Source organism: Oryza sativa, chromosome 6, assembly GCF_034140825.1.
Source record: "Oryza sativa Japonica Group chromosome 6, ASM3414082v1".
NCBI lineage: Eukaryota > Viridiplantae > Streptophyta > Magnoliopsida > Poales > Poaceae > Oryza > Oryza sativa.
The window spans coordinates 9,195,712-9,214,672 of record NC_089040.1 but is presented as its reverse complement, the minus strand read 5'-3'; the positions used below and the strand labels follow the sequence as shown (position 1 = coordinate 9,214,672).

Here is an 18,961-nt window from a genome sequence, read left to right as displayed (position 1 = left end):
AGATATACTTCCTCCGTTCTATTTTAAGCGTAGCCATGAGTTTTCCCATACGTTTCCGTATCCAATTTTGATTGTCCGTCTTATTTGATTTTTTTATTAGTATTTTTATTGCTATTAGATGATAAAATGTGAACAGTACTTTAGGCATGACTTATATTTTTATTTTTTTTCAAAAAAAAATTAAATATGACGGACGCTTAAAGTTAGACATAGAAACTCATGGCTGCGCTTAAAATAGAACGGAGGGAGTAATATTTAATAATTTATTGTCTGGATTTATATATTATTAAAACACGAGAAGTTCACATATTGTAGATATATAATAAGTGATAAATTATTAAACACCATATTAAAAGTAGTAAATAGTTAAATGCGCCCGAGAAAAGCAGCCTATCTTTTCTGGTAGTGATAGCCACAGCCGGTGATCCCACCCACGGCAGGAAACGCCTGCTTCCCAAAATGAGCAACCACCTATCAACTTGTCCCTGATACGGTTATCTTGCCAAATCATCTTTACGCCTCTGCTGCTATAATAAGTAGCCAGCAGTAGAAAGTCTCACTCTTGTGTAAAAAAAAAAAAGAAGAAGAAGGATTTGGATACAACGATCCTTTGGATTGATTTGTGAGAGATTGCAACAGAATTGAGTTCTTGTGTCTCTTCTCTAGATCTCTCCTTTTTTCTCTCTCCCAGTAGGTGTGCTGTGTTTATCTGATTTGGATTTGTTAAATATGGTGATAAGTACAGAGTAGACAAGAAGATTTCAAGCAAGCAAACCAAGTGCTACAAGAGGATTAGTAGAGTAGTTCTTGCAGGGAAAGGAATGTACTAGAAGGAAGTGAGAGCTTGCTTGGCTAATCTCTTGCTTCTGCCGCTTGTCCTCTCATCCGAGAGAAATCTTGCCAATTATTTATATCGGAGTAGTTTGCGTGGCAAAAACCAAATCAAATCTTTCTCCTCTGCGCTCTCGATTCGTCGCAATGGGAGAGACAAAGTTGGCAAGTTGAGGGAGCGAGTTTGGCGGGAATGGATGTGGAGGGCGGCGGCGCGGCGGCGCGGAGGAAGGTGAGGCGGCGGCGGGGCGCCATTTTTTTTCTTCTTCTCTTTTTGGTTGGGTTCTTGGTTTGATGTTTGATGGGTGTTTGATGGTGGATTGCAAGGGGGGGTGGTGGTGGTGGCGGGAGGAGGCGGTGCTGGCGTACCAGAGCCTCGGGGTGGTGTACGGCGAGGTGGCGGCGGCGCCGCTGTACGTGTACAGGAGCGCGTTCGCCGGCGGCGACATCGAGCACTCGGCGGGGAACGAGGAGATCTACGGCGCCCTCTCGCTCGTGTTCTGGACGCTCACCCTCGTCCCGCTCGCCAAGTACGTCCTCCTCGTGCTCCGCGCCGACGACGCCGGCGAGGGCGGCACCTTCGCGCTCTACTCCCTCATCTGCCGCCGCGTCCGCGCCGGCCTCCTCCCCCCCTGCGCCGCCGCCGCTGCCGGCGAGGAGCTTGACGCTGCGGGCGCCGCGGCGGCGCCCGTGTCGGCCGTGCGCGCCGCGCTGGAGCGGCACCGTGTCCTGCAGAGGCTGCTGCTGCTGCTCGCGCTGCTCGGGACGTGCATGGTCATCGGCGACGGCGTGCTCACCCCTGCTGTCTCCGGTCGAGCACTTCCCCCTACTCGTCTGGGATTTCAATTTTTTCAATTTGAGTGAATTTTGGCTATGCAAATGGCAAATTGCGTTGATTTTGGTATAATCTGATGTTCTATGTTACTCTCTTTTGCAGTGTTCTCAGCGGTTTCCGGGCTGGAGTTGTCCATGGACAAGGACCAACACAAATGTAGGTTCAATTGCTTCTTCAACTTCCATTTCGATATCGTGCAATGGCGATTGTTGAGTCTGATTGAATTGAAACTAAAAACTTGTTCATTTTTTTTTTCTGAATACCTAGTTGATGATTAGTGTTTCTGATGCTGATTTTTGCAGATATATTGCTTCCAATAACATGCGTGATACTGGTGTGCTTATTCGCCTTGCAACACTACGGCACACACAGGGTTGGGTTTCTTTTCGCACCTATTGTTTGCTTATGGCTTCTCTGCATCAGCATCATAGGGGTGTACAACATCATCCATTGGAACCCCCATGTGTATCAAGCCCTTTCACCATACTACATGTATAAATTTCTCCGAAAGACTCAAACAGGAGGTTGGATGTCGCTTGGTGGAATCCTTTTATGCGTAACCGGTAAGGAAACAAATTAGGATGTTTTACATCATTCAGTTCCGCCGTTTTGCATAAACGATGATATGCTGGATCTTTTGTGACAATTTTGATATTCTTAGGCTCTGAAGCTATGTATGCAGACCTTGGACATTTCACACAGAACTCAATAAAGGTATGACATGATCATTTTATAACATTGACCAGACCATAACATGATCATATCACATAATTTTTTTGACACTTGTCCTGTCATTTCTTTGCCACTAAGAGTGGAAAACTGAATTACGTTCTAACGGGTAGCAGGAATCGAACCCGCATCATTAGACTGAAATAGAAAAACACACCAATTTCATATTTCCTTACATATTGCATCAAAGGTAAAGTTGAAGAATGGATTTAAAACAGTTCTTTAAGAAATTCATATATAGAAAGTTTTTTTTTGTTTTGCTAAAATCACACCGTTTAGCAACTTGGGAAGCATTTTGTGTTAATCCATTCTTCCATTCCTTCAAAAAGAACATTAAAGAGCTTTGGAGTCTATATATAAATTAGATAGGTAATACAAGGAAAATAACAAATATTTTTGTTTTGACTTGGGATAGACAAAGCAGGTGAATTTAAAGTGAGGAAAATATTTTGAATATTGAACTATATATGGCGAATATTTATATGATGAACATCTATAAAATGTTTAAATAATGTGTAGTTCTGTTCAATATAAAGTATAAAGTACCCATCTTTCTTTTTATAAAAATCTTGCAAACAACATATAAATTTGTGCATGTATGGACTCACAGAAGATCCTCTAGAGTGGAGGGTGGGTGTAGAACACACCATCACCATCAACTACTACTTTATAAGAAGTAAATAAAAATCCTGACCACCCCTTCTTTTCTGCTATTGCCAACAGATGGCTTTCACACTATTGGTTTACCCAGCGCTTGTACTGGCCTATATGGGTCAAGCTGCTTACATTTCACGCCATCACAATTTTGAGGATGGCAGTCATATTGGATTCTACGTATCAGTGCCAGGTACTCTTTTTATTTGCCTACTTAATCCTCATGGACTAAAGTTTAGTTGGCATAGCCAAATTCTCCTTTGGTATTTACTTATGCAATAATCTCTTTCTAGAAAAAATCAGATGGCCTGTTCTGGGGATTGCAATACTGGCATCTGTAGTTGGCAGCCAAGCAATTATCACTGGGACTTTCTCAATTATCAAGCAGTGTTCGTCCTTAAACTGCTTCCCTAGGGTGAAGATTGTGCATACATCCTCTACAGTGCATGGTCAGATATACATACCAGAGATCAATTGGATATTAATGATACTATGCCTTTCTGTAACTATAGGCTTCAGAGACACAAAGCACTTGACAAACGCACAAGGTAAAGGTCAACTTGTACAAGTATACGATTTTGTTATCTTAAAACAGGATACTTTCTTTTACCATATTATGTTTTCCCTGTATGTTTGTATGCAATTTGACATGTTTGACTGTTTTCTTCTTGGTTCAGGGCTTGCAGTTATAACTGTTATGCTCGTCACGACATGTTTGATGTCACTGGTTATTCTTCTTTGCTGGAACAAGAGCATTGTCTATGCTCTCAGCTTCCTTCTTTTCTTTGGTGCAATCGAAGTAATCTACTTCGCGGCTTCACTTGTGAAGTTTCACGAAGGGGCTTGGGTACCTGTCACTCTTTCCTTCATTTTCATGATGGTGATGTGTGTGTGGCACTATGGAACTAAAAAGAAGTATGAGTTTGATGTGCAAAACAAGGTCTCCATAAGTTGGCTCTTGAATATTGGCCCTTCCTTGGGAATTGTTCGTGTACGAGGAATTGGTCTGATACACACAGAGCTTATGTCAGGGATTCCAGCCATTTTCTCCCACTTTGTGACCAACTTGCCTGCGTTTCATCAGGTAAATTATTGTAATTGTCTCATTATTATAATGTCAAAGCTAGGAGTATATTATTTTTATTTCCACCAAACAAATGTTGCAGAACAATCTTAATGAACCAGTACACGCATCTACCTGAATCCAATTTCCTACAATAATCAAAAAAATATTTTTTTTTCTTCAGGTTCTGGTGTTTCTATGCATTAAATCAGTATCCGTACCACACGTTCAGCCTGAGGAGCGATTTTTGGTTGGCCGCATTGGCCCAAAAAAGTATAGGATATACAGAGTGATTGTCCGGTATGGTTACCGTGATGTACAGAAGGATGATGTAGAGTTTGAGAAGGATCTAGTCAGCAGTATTGCAGAGTTCATCCGCTGTGCGGACTCTAACCAAAACAGTTTTATGGACGGCGCAAGCCATTCATGTGAGGGGCTATCTTTCATCAGTAAAGGCCTTCCACTTGAGGAGGAGGAAGGTGAGTTTGATGGATCAGATTCAACAGGATCATCTGCTCATAAGGAGATAAATCCAAACACGACGGCACCGAAGCCAAAGAGGGTGAGGTTTGCACTTCCAAAGGACACAAAGATAGACCGGGAGGTGCGCGGCGAGCTGCAGGAGCTGATGGAGGCAAGGGAGGCAGGCATGTCCTTCATAACGGGCCGCTCCCATATGAAGGCGAAAAGCGGGTCTGGTCTGATAAAGCAGATTGTGATAAACTTCGGCTATGAGTTCTTGAGAAGGAACAGCCGGGGCCCTGCGTTTGCAGTAAACTTACCTCATGTTTCAACTGTAGAGGTTGGAATGATCTGCCTAGTATGATATGGTCCATCATCACATTTGGTTGTAGAAATGTAGAAATAGCCCATGTTCATATACCTTCATGTATATATATATATATATATATATATATATATATATATATATATATATATATATATATATATATATATATATATATATATATATATATATATATCCTGACAAAAGATGTAGATGATTGATGAATCAGGATACATTGGCCAGCAAGTGCAGAGAACACTGCACAGAAGAAGTGTGCATTGGTTTTCTGAGCAGTCTTGTGTTGAGCTGATCTTTCTATCGGCCTGTCGATCTGTTGCTATCGCAATTGCTGTGTATATATTGGTGATAGAGCTGTAGTAGTGGCAATTTTGTGCATGAGTTGGATCTTTATTGACTCTAGTCCATTGTGTTCATCACACTGTATCAGAATCTGAATAAGGTTGCGTGCTGAAATTGTTTGTTGGGCATCCTGAGAAGATTCGGAAAATTATCCGCTTGCCGCCATGAAAAAGATTTACCAAACTGAAAGTAATGCATGATAAGGTTCAAGAATATTTAGACACTGGAACTAGTCTCGTCTTCGCAATGGCTGAACTGGAGGTAATTAATTTATATTCTGCTAGTGTTAAAGACAAAAGGGCTAAGGGAAATCATTTGTTTCAACCAAACATTCCCATTGTTGCTTTCCCAAAGCTATTGTGTCTTTTTAAGAATAAAACTACAACCTAAAAAAATTTACTAATGGATAAAGTTGATTCTCTCTTCTTCTCTTTTAACCTTTATGCCACAGAGCATAACCAAAATTGCCGTTTTATTTGTAAACATTATGGCTTAACCTTTCGAGATGTAATTTTGTCCATAATTTTTTTTATTAAAATACATATATAAAGTTATAAAAAATAATTTTCAAGACAAACCTACACATAAATCTTTATATTTTAATCTAAGTATTTCAAGGTTTACTGATAGCTAAAGTTTCTACAGTTTGAACGGAGAAAGTAAAACAAATATATTTTTTTTATCAGAGGGGGTGAGTATTTCCATTTACCATTATCGGATTTGCTAAATCTTACAGATTCTGGTCCATCGGATATGTGCCAAGATTTGTGCTAGCTCCTTTTTCTCCAGCTTTGTCAAGCTTCCCCTCTACTCAGGCATCAGCGATACCCTAACTTCAGCAAAGGACCTACATATCAGGGTTTAGGGTTGAGATTAGGTAAGGGAGTTTTTTTTTTACACATATTAGGTAAGAGAGTTGGGGAAGGGGGAAGAGAGGATTTCCCCTAGCTTAAAAAGGGATGGCCATGATAACAGTCACTAACAGTCAGACTATCAATAGGCAGAATCAGCAGCAAAGACGTTAGATGTAAAGTGGTTAGGAGACAAGGACGGTGGAGGCATCTCCAACGGCGATGAGAGAGAAGACAGGCACAACAATACCTTACCATCCGACTTTGGAGAAGGAACAAGAGAGAGGAGGACAGCTAACGGAGCCTCGATAACAAGGTACGGGGGTGGCGCGGTGGGCAGAGAAGACCGTAACACGGATTGAGGAAGAGGCATGTGGCTCAGCAGAGCGTTGCTACTCACAAGAGGAATGAGAGAGGAGAGGGAAGAAAAGTATAGGTGGTGCTGTAGCTATACACAATCTTGGCATATGATCTGGACCATCTAAAAGTGATTGAGACGAGGGAGTTTTCTTAAAAATGTTACATGGACATTCCCTACATTTATTAACTTTCTAGTTTTTAGGGCGTTCACAGTGTACTGAGGTGGTGTTATGCCCCAACCATGCATCCACGTAGAAGATTCCTCGCCAGATGCATGCGTGGTATTCCCAACTCAAGACCGCGGAGCCAAAATAAGTCACGCGTCTTTGTCAGAGGTTGCAGGTGCGGGGCGAGGCGCTGGTGGAGCAGCGCATTTAGAGAGGAAGTAGCCCCATGCAACGGCCCCACATCCTGTGCGAAGCGGCGGCCGCTAGCGAGGCCATCACCCTGAGCAGGTGCGTCACCCCCAAAATGGTGTTGCTCGCCAGATCCAGCGAACCCAAGGCCGGATCTGGTGAGCTCGACGGGGCAGCGGCGGCGGCCTAGGGAGGAGAAGGAAGATGATGGTGGTGGCATAGGGAGAAGAAGGGAAGATGGCGGCGGCGGAGGAAGTCAGGAAGAGGAGGCGACAGATTTGATGACCTAACCTCGTTGTCTTCGCTGCTTCGCGCCGCCAAGGACCACAGCAGCGGCAGCTCGACGAAGAGGGCCACGTCGTCCCCAGTTCGTGCCCTGCTGAGCTCCCGCTGCACCATCCCCCGCTCACACGCCGGCGAGCTCCTGCCACGCCGCCCCCCCACTTGGGCTGCACCACCAGCGCCATCGCTGCTTCAGCCGCGCTGCCGCCTCGCTTCTTCTCCACCAGGGAAAAGGCGCTGAGAGAGGAGGGGGGGGGGAAGAAAAGTGAAGGAAAGATAGTGGTGGGATCCACCACAAGTGACCCGGAAATCCTGTTTGGCGACCGATCGCCCTGGGGATGGATCAGTGATCGATCCCCTCCCCCCTCCCTCCCTCCACCCCTCCACCTGGTTTCCTTTTTGGCACCATATTATTTTCCTATTTTAGTAAATTTATACACCTAAAGTTTATATACCTCAAGTTTACACATCTAAAGTTTACAGACCAAAAGTTTATAAGTCAAAAGTTTATATATCCGATTCAAATTTGAATTTGAATTCAAATATTTTTTTTATATATAGTATTTCTATACATCTAAAGTTTATAGACCTAAAGTTTATACACCTAAAGTTTATAGATCTAAAGTTTATAAGTCAAAAGTTTATATACCTGTTTCAAATTTGAATTTGAATTATATCTGATTCAAATTTGAATTTGAATTCAAATATTTTCTATATATAGTATTTCTATACATCTAAAGTTTATACACCTAAAGTTTATAGATCCAAAGTTTATAAGTCAAAAGTTTACATACCCGATTCAAATTTGAATTTGAATTATATCCGATTCAAATTTGAATTTGAATTCAAATATTTTCTATATATAGTATTTCTATACATCTAAAGTTTATACACCTAAAGTTTATAGACCCAAAGTTTATAAGTCAAAAGTTTACATACCCGATTCAAATTTGAATTTGAATTCATATTTTTTTTATATATAGTATTTCTATACATAATTTTTTTCTAACTTTTGTTTTTTTAAAAAAATTGTGTGGTGTACTGTAGTAGAAAGAGAAGGGGAGGAGGAAGGGGGAGAAGAGGGAGGAGTATAGGGGGAGACGGGGCAAACCGATCGCTGATCGATCGCCCATTAGCCTCCCCCCAAGTGACCTGCACTATGGAGCATGTAGCAAATACAATTCTTAGTTTATGTGGCATGTGAGGACAGGTAAAAATATGTGGTGTGCTGCTATTGCCCTTACTAGCATCCACATCGGCTTTGCATGAAATATTCCAATTTATACATTTCCCCTTTTACTTTCCATTTGATGGGCCTATTGATTGCAAGTCCAATCCACATTAGTTCCTTCCTCCATTGGGCCCAAAAACAAAAGAAGAGCAAAAACTGGAGATGTTTAAGATTAGGAATCTCCGGTTTGCGACGCCCTGTGAATTGGCTCGATGTGATGCGATGCGATGCTTGGCGCCTTTTTTTCCGAGCCTTTTTTGTCCGGTCCGGTATTATCCTGTCTAAGCTTACCCCTATGGGAGTAGTTCTTTTCTGTGTGATCTCATATTCCTCTGATCTGATCTCTCTCTCTCCACCGTGCTCCTATGATTGCATATCTATGGTCCTCAAAAAGAGAATAGGAAACACTATGAGATTGACCATTAGATTCTTCTCGAGTGTATTTTGCAAAGCAGGGTGAACAGAGTTCCTCTTCTCGGCTTTCTCCGTCCTAAAATATAACAGCTTTGAATATTTAACATTTGTTCTAAATTATAATAATTTTTTCGCATATATTTTCTTCTAAATAAATAACAACCTTCACACATTTAATTCTACATATTTTCTTAATAGTAATACTTGTGTTTAACCGTAAAACTCCTTATATTATACTGCTTCCATTCCAAAATATAAGAGATTTTGGAGGGATGTGACACATCCTTACTACGAATCTGGATACTAGGATGTGTTACATCCCTCTAAAATCCCTTATATTTTGGGACAGATAGAGTTTGGCGGTGTTAGTAGATTTTTGGTAGGGGTTTTATTCAACTAGAGCAGTTACTTAATCCAAAATTCACATGGAAATTTTAACAAAAAGTTTAAAAATTCATAGAAATTTGTTCGGTTTCTATATAAGAACCTAGTCTAGAATAATTCTGAAGTTGAAACGGGCTATGATGTTCTTTGTCATGCAGACGAACATATTTTGTTAGACAATGTAGTCTAGAACTATAATAGTCATAAGCTATTTTCAACCATATACTCATATAAGTATGTGATTAGAAACATAGAAAACTACAATTTAGTATTAAGACCAAATTATTATTTTTCAGATTATTCACCGAATTATAAAACCAGATTGTTTTCTCTATGCCCCGAAACATATATATTTTTCTTAAAAGGCTTTCTTCTACTACATTGCTAAGTTCAATTTGTTTTAGGTTGTTTGTTATAAGTTTATTTATTAAAATATTTAATTTATCCGTATAATAAAGTATATGATTCATGGCAATAATCTGCTCGATAATCTTAAATCAAATTAGGCCTAACTAGCTGTAAGAAAGAAACCAATACCCTTAACCAATTGATCCCAAGTAGATTCCTACCACACATAGGGCTCCTTTGGCAGCCCGGGATCCCACCGGGATCCCAGCCCATTCCCTGGGAGAAAGGCCCGCGGGAGAAATTGTCACGGGTTTTATTCCATGTCCATTTGGAAGCCCACGAGGCAGGGATTTCTCGGCCCAATCCGCGGGGAAACCCTAGGGAAAGGTCCCCGACCTCCGGTGGTCGGGAATTTTTCCTCTCTCGATCCGCCGCTGCTTCTCGCTCGCGCAACCAGAGTCGCTTCTCTCTCACGCGAACAACAGCGGGCGCCGCCGCGTCTCCTTCTCCGGCGAGACACGCCACCGCCGGGACTCCTCCTCCGGCGAGAAGGGTAAGCCCTTCTCCTTATTCCCCTCCTTTCCTCCTCCTAGGGTTTCCGTTCTCCTCCTCCTCTAGGGTTTCCGCCTCCTCTAGTTATCTCCCAATCTCGCTCTCCGGTCTCAGCGCTTGCATCGCAAGCACCGACGCGTGGGCGCGGCGGGTGGCACCGCGGCAGCCGGTTCAACGCCGACGAGGCGGCGCGCCGGCAGCGCGGGCACACGGCTCCAAGCAGGCGGGGACAGGGGGGATCCAAGGCGGCGCGACTCACCGGCAGAGGAGGCGCTGAGGCGCAGATCCGCCTCCTCCTCGTTGCGCGACGCCCGCCGGCGGTTGCCCGGCTAGGTTTGTGCGTGCCCTTGTAGCTGCTGCTTGATTCTTGGGGGTTCGTTCAGTACTTCAGTTTTCTTGGTGTATGTATGGTATGTTTCTTGATTTGGTTTGGGAGAGTTGTAATCTGTTCTCCTGTTCTTTCTAATACATTGTAGTATTGTACCCTGCAGTAGCATTTCATTTTGTTATGGAAGCGATTCAGAAGGGGATATGGGTGGGCGTATGGTGATCTTGTTTTAGATCATGAATGAGTTTTGGTAAGATGATGTTCTAATTTGATGGAATAGGTTGTGCTCTGGTTTTTTCTGCAGTGTAATTATCATGCTTAGTGCAGTCTAAATATGTGAGATCAATGTGCCAGTCCTAAGAAATGAGGAATTATCACACATGCAGTGAGTATCATTCAACTAGTGAGGTATATGAGAAATTTTAGTCTGCAAACCAGTAATAGTTTTTTGCAGTTAATTAGAGATGCAGTTCTTTTAGTTGGATGTTGTCAGCTCTATTAACCTAGAGGTAGATCTCAGTACTGGTTGAGCTGCTAGCATCAAGTTTTTTGTTTTTTCTGGAGGCATTTTTTAGTCCGATCCATTCTTGTAGTCTCTATCAGGGAACTGTAGAATTAGTGGTCAATTTGGCATGCATGTTGGGACTAAATAAATGGTAACAATCATATTTTTGATAGGAACTCATACTTACTACAAAATGAAGTCTTTTATGCTCTATACTTATACATTAGTCCAAACTTTAGTTTCATGTCATGTATCACCAGCAGAAAATGAGCAAGGTGGCATTGTGCATTCAAAAAACACAAGCTTTGGCAGCAACCTATATACAAAGACACGCACACACAGATATTTCAATCTCCTTTCTCTCACTCACTGCACAATATACTGGCCAAACAAAGTGACCTAGTAGTACTGATTAATTAAAACAACAACTACTACTACTACTACTTTTTTTCCTTATCATGTCCATAATGATAATTCATAATTGTGCTCTTGCATTCTTCCTCTTGCCAGGATTCAATTTGAATTGCATGCTCAACTTACTTTCAAATATGGACTTGAAATAGAGTATTGTTGGAAAACTATCAATACAAAAACATGGACTTCAAATGTGTTTGATTTAAAAATAATGGTGTGTATCTGCATGTAGGGTGTTTGATCTAAAAAGAAAGTGCTTATACCAAGAGTTTGTTTACGCTGATGTAGCTGACAATTGCAATATGTTGGTTGATGTGCATGCATTTTTTTTCCTAAGCTAGTATCAATGGCCGTCCTTCAAATTTTATATTTATTACTTAAATTTCAGATTATCTTTTTCATCCTGGCAGATTTATTAGAACATATGAAGATTTGTAGAAGAGATGATGAAGAAGATAGAAGGGATAAAGATTTAAATGGACCCATGTCTCATTCTTGCTCAAGACATTGTAACCCTGTATAAATATGATGTACAGTTCTATATTTGTGGATGCAAGGATGATTCCAAAGATTTTAAATTTTGTATGATATGGATGATTCTAAAGTTTAACTTATGTCATGTCACGAAGTTGGTTTCCACATAAACTCATCTATATTTCTTTGTATTTTTCTGAATTTCTAATACTTGTTGATTTTTTTATGTTTTTATATTTTTTCTGGAATTTTTGTAGGTTGTTTCCTATTTATATGGATTTTCTATATTCTTTTTATTTTTCCTGAAATTTCTATAATATTTCTAGAGACATGTTTTGTTGTTCAAACACTGTTTAGCAGTTTGCCTGTCTAAATCCCCCTTCCCCCATCAACCCCCTCCCCCTACTCCCAAATGGTAGCAGGGAAAATTACCCTAACAGGAGTGATTTCCCTGGAGATGGAAGGGGATCGGTTGGTGCAGGGGAAAATCCCTGTACGGGACTTTTTCCCGGGGGTTTCCTCCCCCTGCATCCAAAGGAGCCCATAAGAAGAATTTAGAACAAAGTCATTAAATAGCTTTTGGTGTTAGGAGAAGAACTATAGAGTGTTCTTTCTGGTCAAGATCTACAAAGACAGGAACTAATGACATCCCAAGTGCTTTAACTAAAGAAAGCCCCCTCATTGGGCCGAGCTATTAAGCACTAGTACACAACTGTTTAACTAAACTATCCGACAGAAGAATTAAATATACATGGAAGCATCAAAACATGCCACTTTGCTCTTTGCTCTTTGAAGTTTCTCAGAATCGGGTGAGTTGGTGTGATGGTGAAGGCATCAGGAAAGCTAGATAGAAGCAGGTGACCAGTAGAACAAACTCCATTGTACATCTCCTAAAGAAGAGAAGGTGTCACATGCATTCTACAATTCCTGCCCTAGAGGCTAGAGAAAGAAAGGAAAAGGTTGAAAGGAATCTATCTATTATATACTAAGAGTCCATTAAACTTCCTACAAACGCTCCCAAGCCGCCACTTGACGCTCTAATAAATTAGAGAAATCCAAGAAATTCTAGAAAAAAAAGCAAAACATCTTACCCTCGATTTTTACTTAATATATAGCGGGTCCATTATTTTGCACCATTAGATCTATATTAAACAAAAGAAACCAAAATCCCATCCTCTCCCGCTCCCCTTATGGGCCTCCACTCCTCACGTAAAATGTAAAGCACGTACATGTACGTACGTATACGTACGTTCCTCCCTCAACCTCTCTTTTCTTCGTTCCATCCATCTTCTAATTTTTTAGATAATAATTTTATTATATAAAAAATAATTAGATAACTAAATAATTATAATTTTTTACAACATATTCTATTTATCTATATTAGCCATGTGTTTTGATATATAAGAAATACATCGTTTGACAAAAATTCCTATAAATAGCAAAAATTAATAACATATACTGTCATGTTGTCGCAAATAGTTTCACGTCCTCTCTCCTTGCTCACTTTGGCCTCCTTAATTTCTAGCTAGCAAATAATAAATATCTATTAAATTAAACATCGTGTATCACAATATATCTATTATATACTAAAAGTCTATTAAACTTTCTACAAACACTCAAGTCGTTACGTGGCTTTCTACGAGCGCTCATACGTACATTGCCATGTGACGCGATAATAAATTAGAGAATTCTAAGAAAAAAAGTCAAATGTCTAACACTTAAACTGTGATCCGTTATTTTGGACCATTAGATTATTAGATCCAATAAAATATAATCTCTCACATCTAATATACCGTTTCTATATGAGAGAAAATACATCCGAAAAGAAGATCCATCCGAAAGTGATACTTCCTCCGTCCCAGAATATAAGGGATTTTGAGTTTTTGCTTGCAACGTTTGACCACTCGTCTTATTAAAATTTTTTTAAAATTATTATTTATTTTATTTGTGACTTACTTTATTATCCACGGTACTTTAAACACAACTTTTCGTTTTTTATATTTGCAAAAAAAATTTGAATAAGACGAGTGGTCAAACGTTGCAAGCAAAAACTCAAAATCCCTTATATTGTGGGACGGAGGGAGTAAAAAAGATCGAAATAAAAAATATAAAAACCAAAAAAAAATTACAGATTGAAAAGAAAAATTAACAGCTAACATATAAAACGTTAAACGTCCAATCCGGCAATCTGCTCACCGCTCAAGCATGTATATATACCATCTGTTCTTTTTTTTCCCTAAGTTGTTGAGAGCTAAAGCATAATAAAATATTAAAAGCATTTGATTTATATCTTCAATTAAATATAGACTTCCATGGTTACATCTGTCGATGTCCTCTTCATGGAGGGTTTGCATGCATGCGCGCATCCTTGCAGGTATTAACTTTAAAAAAAAATATATGTTGGTTTTATGCTCAGCTCAATTCTTTTTATTTCTGACAATCTACCCATCTATCTATCTATTAATCATATAATAAAAGTCCAATAAACTTCGTATAAACACTACTATAAGCCGCCATATAGCATCTCTATAAACGGTTCTAAGCCGTCACATAGCATCCCTATAAATGTTTCTAAGCTACCACGTAGCGCCATAATAAATCACATAAATTCTAAGAAAAAAAGCATTTAACCGTTGGTTTTCATTTATTTTGGTAGACCATTGTTTTATCCATTGAATCTATCTTAAAAAACTACCAATTTAATTTATCTCTAAAAGTCCTCACTTCTAGGTGCAAATAAGTATGTACCCACACAGGTCCCATGTTCCTCTTTTTCTTTTTGTTTTCTTTGTGAAATCGAAAAAGCAATACGCCGTTAAAAAGTTTGAACTCAGCTCAAAACTATAGTTTGTATTTAAAATTAAAATTCAAACCTCCTTTGGATCATAGGAAAAAAAAGTGTGTGATTGGGATTCCTATTGATTGCATCACTATACCGTCTTTTAATTTGCACGAATACATTATAGTAAGTCTGATGAAAAAATTCGTATCCTACTGATACCATGCAAAAATAAACAGAGGAAAGTTTAAGTCCATTAAACATCTTACTAAAACTCTTAAACTTATACATGATACTATAATAAATTAGAGAAAATAATAGAAATTATCAGAAAAAGATAAAATATAACACTATGAACTATATGGGTACCCCACGCATTGTTGCGGGAGAATTGTGTGATAAAATAGTAGATATGAGTAGTAGAAAAAATATCTTACTATATGATTTTCTTTCATGTGCTTGTATATTTTGTACCTTGATCAATTATTCAAAAGTTATAAATGGTTGAGTTGTATGGTGTGGCTTTTGGGGAGAAGAGATGCAATTTGCACCCTTGATGAATCATCCAAGGGCTAAAAACAATTAAGGTGATGCGCCTTCATGAGAGAAGAGAAATTAGCATTAATTACCTACACTTAGTGGGGATGAACTTTATAGATATATAGGATATGGGAGTAGCCACTCCGATAAGCTCTTTAGAAAGCTACTAAAACACTTAATATGTAGTATACAATATACTTGATCAATTATAACTTACGAGGTATATCCACACTATCACTATCTAGTAATCTCTAAATCATATTGCTTATGAGGTATCCATGCACGGTGCACCTAACGATTAGCTTAGCTGATATCCAACAAGTTATCATATATCTCTATAGCAAAGAAATTAATAAAATAGAAATAAGATGCATGCGCATGTTTTTTTCCTTCGCATGGGATCTAGAAAATCAAGCTGCTAATGCAAAGGTTGTTTGGTTAACTGCAGTTTATTTATGCAATGAAAGATGATGATTTCATCTATGTGGGTTAACAAATTTTAAAATTAATGTTATTTCTGTACTCTATCCAAAATTCGTTTATTCGTTGTTTTACACGTGCATTTCTAACCTATTTCCGACATTTATATTTTTTTTCAATCATGTGTTATAAAGGAACCTTCAAATTCTTTCACCGAGAGACAAAGTCATAATATTCAAAATCCTAATAAAAAAATTTAAATAAGATGCCCGCGCAACTACGCGGGCTACCTTCCTAGTTGGAGAATAAAGGGTGCATATATATGCATGGAGAGAGACATATCATATCGACATATATATGGATGTGAACCTTGTGACTTTTCATGCAACATAGCAAATGCATCGTGTGGAAGAGAATGTTGGAAGATTGGATTGAGATGAGCCTGGATCTCCAGTTAGTTAGTTGTTAGGTCCAATGCTAGCTACTCTCCCTCGATCCTCAAACAAGTTTATTTTCATCATCTTACACGTATCAACATACAAAACCAAAAAAAACACACTATAATATCCATCAATTTATCAAATCACTATTTATCCTCTACTTTCACAAACATTAATACAATGATTGCTAAAATAAACTTATTTTGAAAAAAATGGGAGAAATAAAAATAATCTTATCTAGGACAGATAAAGTAACTGCACAACATAAGTCCTTTTTCTAAGGAAAAAAAGAAAGAAAGAAAGAAAGAAAAGGAGCTAGGCGCCAACTAGCACAACGTAAGTAAGAGGCTTAGTGTTAGCTCTAGTATCATGTTTTAGGAGCTTAAGAAATAGCTGGTGAGAATTTTTAGAAAGAAAAAATTACAAATTACCCTCTTAACTATCGCGGTCGACCGAATTACCCCTTGAACCCGAAAATTAGACATTACTCACCCTGAACTTTTAATATCAGATGTGAACTTTTAATACCGGACGAATTACCCCCCTCAACACTGTTTTCAGCGGTTTTGACTTGAATTTGCACACGTGGCGCCTGCATGGCAATCCAGTCAGCAAATAAAAATAAAAGAGATAATCCATTGTATGCCACTGAGTTTGTCATAGGTCTACAATTTGCCACTGACTTTGTCACGTTCTATAATATGCCATCGATTTTTGCTTAACTTCTACGATTTACCACCGCCATCCGGTTAGTCTCCGTTAGTACTGTACACTTTCATCCAAATGACCAAAATACCCCTGAGACAAAAACTTTCAAATTTTGGATAAAAATTCTGAAATGTCAGACTTTAAGTTTTTGGACAAATTTTGAATGTTTACAATCTTATGTTTATAATATGGTATTTCAGAATTTTTGTCCACATTTTGGAAGTTTTATCCCAGGGGTATTTTGGTCATTTGGACAAAATTGTACAGTACTAACGGAGACTAACTGGACGGCGATGGTAAATCATAGAAGTTAAGTAAAAGTCGATGGTATATTATAGAACGTGACAAAGTCAGTGGCAAATCGTAGAGCTATGACAAACTCAGTGGCATATAATGGATTGTCTCAAAATAAAAATACCTCCCTTGGGCCCACATGTCATACCTCTCTCTCTCTCCTCGGTCACTCTCTCTCTCTCCCGCGTGCGCGCTCAGGCAAGCGGCTCCGCAGGCAGAAGCGGACCAGTCAGTCGACGACGGAGGCGGAGCTCACCCGGGCAACAGCCTGGACGATCTCCAGGTTGTGGCTGCTCCATCCGTCGGCGGCGTCGTGGGGAGGAAGCAGCACCAGGATGGTGTAGCTTGCCTCGGTCACCTCCGGCGTCCCACCTCCGTCGTAGATGGACACCCTGAGGATGAGGATTCGAACAACGGCCACTGCCTGCGCCGACGCTGTCGCCATGGCTGTTGATATTTCTTAACGACATTACTAGAAATATAATTCCCAGCAATGACGCAGAAATACTCCTGGTATATTATGGTTATAGAGTTTATCCGTAAGCGTACGGATATACCATTCTAGCATTTCACCCGAGAGTATTCCAAGGGTATCGTATTTATTTAATCCCGTGGGAAGATCATAGTAGAGAGAACTGGACTAATAATTTATACTTCCTCCGTTTCACAATGTAGGTCATTCTAGTTCATATTATTAACTATTGTTAATGAATCTAGATAGATATATATATGAATGTGAGAAATGCTAGAATGACTTACATTGTGAAACGGAGGGAGTATGTTACTTGTAATAATCATACTCTAAGTAGGGGTTAAGATAAATCAAAGGGTAGAGTGACACACAAGCAGGGAGCTACTCATTCTCATACTAAAAATATCTAAGTTAAGTGGAAAGAAAATAGAAAGAGAATCTATTCCTATACTTCTAATATACATAGTATAATACATTCTAGTTATATGATTAACTAGCTAATACCCTCTTTCCGATGCCCTCCTGGTACTTCGAGAAGCCACCCATGACTGCCGAGCTCCTTACGACAGCCCGTCATGACCATACAACCAGGGCTAAATACGAAGGAGTACCCTCCCCAGGAAATTAACTTAGGACTATATACACGCGCTGAGGAATACCCGTACTGAGCTATCACCATCAGCGGCCCACCTCTCATTCGCAGCATATAACCCCAAATAATGATATACCGTAATCTAGACATCACGCCTAAACTACCAGATACTACTCTAATATCATCATCATGACATAGAGTAATTGCAAAAGCAAACATTATAACCGTACCTATGCGTCTCCCAGATAAGCTAACAATATAATCGGCATAACATGAATATAAAGTAAAGTTGGTATTCATATACTCGGAAAGTATTTCAATACCATAAATGTATAAAGAAGAGTATTCTAATAAAAGTACAAAGCTTACAAAAGAGGAAAGAAAAGCTACTAGAGCCATACCCGAACTCTTCCGAAGGCATCCAGACTCCGATTTCTATTCTATTCCTACTCCACTAGCTTAAGAACACTAAACTAAACTTGAGAGAATATGAGAGAGCTTTGCTTGGAGTGTGTAAGTGAAGTGAAAAGAGGAGCTCCTTAAATAGGCTGCCAATGACGGTTGTGGCAATTGGAATAGTCAGAATTGCCTCCAACCGTCATTAGGGAGTGATCCACGCCGTCCACAAGAAACCCTGCATCCAACGGTGCTAGGGGGATTCGGTCGAACCACCTATTTCGGCCGAACCAGGGGCCAGCCCAACTAGCCCAGTTTTTGGCTGGCGGACTCATCTGTTGCTTCTCTTCGCAGATTTGTGAATTTTGGCCCAAATCATCATGTCAATTCTGAGTTCTTGGCCCATTCATATATAAGTCTGATTCTCGACATCTTCCGATTGATTTATCGTCTGATTTGATGCAATTCTCCTCCACTTTATGGTTATTCTCTGCAAAAGGTTAGTGAACCAAACACTAGTGGAATATTATTATCCTAACATGAATATGCATTGCAAGCATAA

General features: G+C 39.6%; 1 protein-coding gene across 2 annotated transcripts; it reads left to right on the top strand.

Moving 5' to 3' along the window:
• The first annotated feature begins 523 nt into the window (after window positions 1-523).
• On the top strand, window positions 524-5,396 carry LOC4340724 (potassium transporter 24). 2 transcript variants are annotated; one of them, NM_001421532.1, is given in 9 exon segments: window positions 524-1,063; window positions 1,159-1,642; window positions 1,769-1,822; window positions 1,969-2,229; window positions 2,328-2,380; window positions 3,119-3,242; window positions 3,343-3,597; window positions 3,727-4,133; window positions 4,297-5,396. In NM_001421532.1, coding segments are annotated over 9 exon segments (2,319 nt in total). In that variant the 5' UTR covers window positions 524-1,024; the 3' UTR covers window positions 4,939-5,396.
• The last annotated feature ends 13,565 nt before the right edge of the window (window positions 5,397-18,961 follow it).